Source organism: Cyprinodon variegatus, unplaced genomic scaffold, assembly GCF_000732505.1.
Source record: "Cyprinodon variegatus isolate N-32 unplaced genomic scaffold, C_variegatus-1.0 Scaffold57, whole genome shotgun sequence".
In the NCBI taxonomy this organism is placed as follows: domain Eukaryota; kingdom Metazoa; phylum Chordata; class Actinopteri; order Cyprinodontiformes; family Cyprinodontidae; genus Cyprinodon; species Cyprinodon variegatus.
This window is the reverse complement of record NW_015150510.1, coordinates 38,436-42,491: the sequence shown is the minus strand read 5'-3', so window position 1 is coordinate 42,491 and position 4,056 is coordinate 38,436. Positions and strand designations below refer to the sequence as shown.

The 4,056-nt window shown below is 42.2% G+C and overlaps 1 protein-coding gene across 1 annotated transcript; it reads left to right on the top strand.

Annotated features, from left to right (window-relative positions):
• Positions 1-284: 284 nt before the first annotated feature.
• On the top strand, positions 285-2,521 carry b3gnt5 (UDP-GlcNAc:betaGal beta-1,3-N-acetylglucosaminyltransferase 5). The gene has a single exon (XM_015371355.1). It carries the CDS (start codon positions 541-543, stop codon positions 1,687-1,689), a length of 1,149 nt encoding a protein of 382 aa, XP_015226841.1. The 5' UTR covers positions 285-540; the 3' UTR covers positions 1,690-2,521.
• The last annotated feature ends 1,535 nt before the right edge of the window (positions 2,522-4,056 follow it).

Sequence of the window (4,056 nt, the reverse complement as noted above, 5' to 3'; positions counted from 1 at the left end):
TGCAGACCAATCAAAACGCATCTTTGCTCCTCATTCCTCCTCATCTTTTCTCCTCAACCTGCATCATAAAATATAACTTAAATACATAAATGTTTCTGGAATGTTTGAAGGTTTTAAATACTTTTTTTTAAAGTTCATTATATGGGGGAAAAAGAACAACAGAATAATTACCAGCATCTAATTCCTTTTGGTGCAAACCCTGACCTACGAGGCCGTTACTCATTATCTGCACTTCTCTGTTTTAACAAAAAGGGCCTATGGTGGAATCCAAGTTATAACAATACACTTTTTTGTTTTGTTTTGCAGAACTACTGCTTCATGGAAGGAAGATGATCCTCTGGTTGACTGTCAGTTCTGCTGTGATGGAGGCCGTTTCCACACAGAACCTTTGATTCGCACTACATATGCCTTTGGCTAAATGAGGCAAGGCTAGGATGGAAGGCCTGCCAAGTGCTGCTCTGAGGAACTGTTGCACCCTTACCTTGCCATCTCTCAAGCCCGCGCTCTGACCCACTGCCGCACGGCCGAGCGAATTCCAGGATGATTTTGAATAACCGGCGGATTAGAAAATGCAAGTTGGTGAAGTTCATGACCAGCTGCCTGCTGCTGTCGGTGGTAATGATCTGCTGGGAGCACCTGGACTCGGTCGTCGTCAGCCACGTCAAGTCTTACTCCTTCCGCTACCTGGTCAACAGCTTCAGCTACATCAACAGGAGCCTCACCATTCCCCGTGAGCAGGCCAGAAGCTTCAGCGACTTTCCCTACCTGCTGGACCACCCAGACAAGTGCACCGGCGAGGACGTGCTCCTACTCGTCTTTGTGAAATCCTTCCCCGAGAACACCGAGAGGCGAAACGCCATCAGATCCACCTGGGGTAATGAGACCTACATCCAGAACACCCTGGGGGTGACAGTCAAGGTGGTGTTCGCCCTGGGATCCCTCAGGACGAAGAGACAAAATAGCAGTGGCCGATTCCAGAAGCTGCTGGTCAAGGAGGACCGGCTCCACGGCGACCTGATCCAGAAGAACTTTCTGGACTCCTTCCACAACCTGACCCTCAAACTCCTCCTGCAGTTCCACTGGATGCACAGCCGCTGCGCCCACGCCCGTTTCTTCATGACCGCCGACGACGACGTCTTCGTGCACATGCCCAACCTGGTGGCCTACCTGCAGGAGCTCAGCAGCAGGGGGGTCACCGACTTCTGGGTCGGCCGGGTGCATGTCGGGGCGCCGCCCATCCGCAAAAAGGACAGCAAGTACTACGTCTCCTACGAGATGTACCAGTGGTCGTCTTACCCCGATTACACCGCAGGGGCCGGCTACGTCATCTCCAGCGACGTGGCCAACAAGATCTACCACGCCACGCTGACCCTGAACGCCTCGATCTACATCGATGACGTATTCATGGGCATCTGCGCCAACGCCGTCAACGTGTCGCCGCAGACGCACAACTATTTCTCAGGGGAGGGCAAGGCACCGTACCACCCATGCATCTACGAACAGATGATGACCTCTCACGGCCACGTGGAGGACATTCATGAGCTGTGGAGGGCGGCGACACACCCAGAGGTGAAGCAGAGCAGCTCAGGGCTGTTCGGGAGGCTGTACTGTGCAGCTGTGAGAACATTCCTCCTCTGTACACCCCGCTTTGCTGACACTTACCCTTGCAAAGCAGCGTTCTTAAAGTAGAGTAAAATGTCTAGAGCATGAGATGAAATAGGTAATGAGATTAGGGTTGACTTCTGGAAAATTACCTCAGTCCTTTCAGTAGGACATCTACCCCACACTGCTTTGTTTACTGTGGCAAGCAGAAACCAGAGAGACCGGGCTGCTCGGCCACTGTCTTTGTGAGATCTCCTGCATGTCAGGGAAGTGTCACCTTTTGTCTGTTTTTAAAAAATGCTGGTGTTGTGCGCTGACCAAAGAATGTGAAATAAAGGTTCTGCAAAGATGTCTCAATGCTCTGGCTTGTGAAAATCTTTTTCTCTTTTTGTCAGATGGAGCAGATTAAGAATTCACAATATACGTTTTTTAAACTGCTACTTCAGGGAGAGATAACGTTCATCGGAATGGTGAGCTGTTGTTGGGTTTTAACCATTTCCTTCCTAAAGTCTTATCCATTTTACTATTTATCTTAACATGCTTGACATTGCTTAAACAAAGATGCCCTGTTTAGTCTCTTTGGTTGAGGTTTTTTAAATTTGCTTCTACTTTTGCAAGTGTGCGCGTGGGTGTCTTCCTGCAGATGTACCTCAGGCAAGCCCTGTGCCTTGAAACAGGAGGCTTCTTTGTTGGCTATAAATGCAATGGAGAATTTATGAGGGCCGATTTTTCATAGCAATGTGCCCAACACAGGTCAGCTCTGTTTAAAAGAAAGATAAACAGTTTTCCAAGTTGTCAGAAATTTACATTATAGGTAGAAATAATAAAATTATGTTGAACTCAATTGGCTAAAATCTACAGAGACACTTGGAGAAATATTGATGTTGATGCTGAAATAAAAACATAAAACACATTTTCATAGAATTGTATTTTTTTTTTGTTTCAAATTAAAAAATGTCTTCTTTGCTTGTAACAATCATGGAACAACATTTGCTCCATAACACTCTGCTTCACAAATATGCCAGCTTTGTGCCAGGCTATGTAAAATGACAATTACAATACATCATTGATTTTGGGAGATTTAAGGGCTTTAAAGACTTTTAACAGGAAATTAATCGTTTGGAAAAAAAAAAAAAAGTGCAAGACCTAAAATGCTGAGCTAGGAGGCTGTTACTCGTCATCGGCTCAGTTTTACTTTCAGATTTCTATCTAAAATCTCTAACGGTGATGGAAGCAAACAGTTCAGAATCGACTGTAATCGCCTGGTTTGAGTCATTTTGAAGCACAAAAGTTTGCAGGAAGAAAGATAAAAAGGATGGGATGATAGTGGTATGTTCAAGTGTGTGTGCCGCCCACTTTGTTCTTGATAAAAAAGGGACGGGCAGTTGTTAAACAGTAAACAAAAAAAGAAAGAAAGCAGATACTTTGCAAGATTATCTATCTTCCTGTGTGTGTGTGTGTGTGTGTGTATATGTGTATATATATATATATATATATATATATATTAGTGCTGTCAAACTATTAAAAATTTTAATCGCGATTAATCGCATAATATCAACAGTTAACTCAAGATTAATCGCAAATTAATCGCATATTTTATCTTTTTATTTTATTTATTTTATTTGGGCATTTTAAAAAATGCAAATGTGCAATAACATAAAAAAAAACTCGCTTATACAATAAGTTTTTTTAATTATTTTTTAAAGCACTTTTAAAAAACTAGAATAAAAATATCCTGGTTTAAATTCCGGCCAATAATTATTCAAAAAATGTAAAAAAAAAAAATTACAAAACTACAGAACAGTAAACAGTACTTCAAAAAGTTCTCCATAAAATTAAGTTTTTTCTCAAACATAGGACAAAAATAAAGATGTACTGTTAAAATAAAGTGCACTTTCAGTTATGAAATTCAGACTTAATTCAAATAAAATGATAAATAATAAGTCTATGAGCTAATAGTGGCCCCAGATTTTGCACAAATGCAGAAATTAATGTTTGCACCTGCTGTCTCTTTAAATGCAAACACAAGGCACTTGGTACCTTCTTTTAAAATCTGCATTGGGCGTGAAAATACATTTGAGCCCATTTTAAGTCATGCAAACCTCGAGATCAGCCCCGGAGTGTAAACGCTACAGAACTCACGCATCAGACTTATTTAACTGGTTCAAAAGGCTGACAGGTTGTTAAAGGGAGAAAACATATGTGCAGCGTTTAAATGGAAAAAATGACAACCTGTGAATAAGAGAAAAACTGAGCAGGTACTGACACTGTAGACTGACAGATAATATTTCTCTCATAAACAGCAAGTAATGGTTTATGGTGGAGCGCCACAGGGTTCGGTGCTTGGACTAACTTTCTTCATGTATTTTTCCATCATAGAAAAATTTACATCATTTTGCTGACTGCACTCTGCTATATTTATATTCAGTCAGTTAGCTACCCTGGCATGTCTTG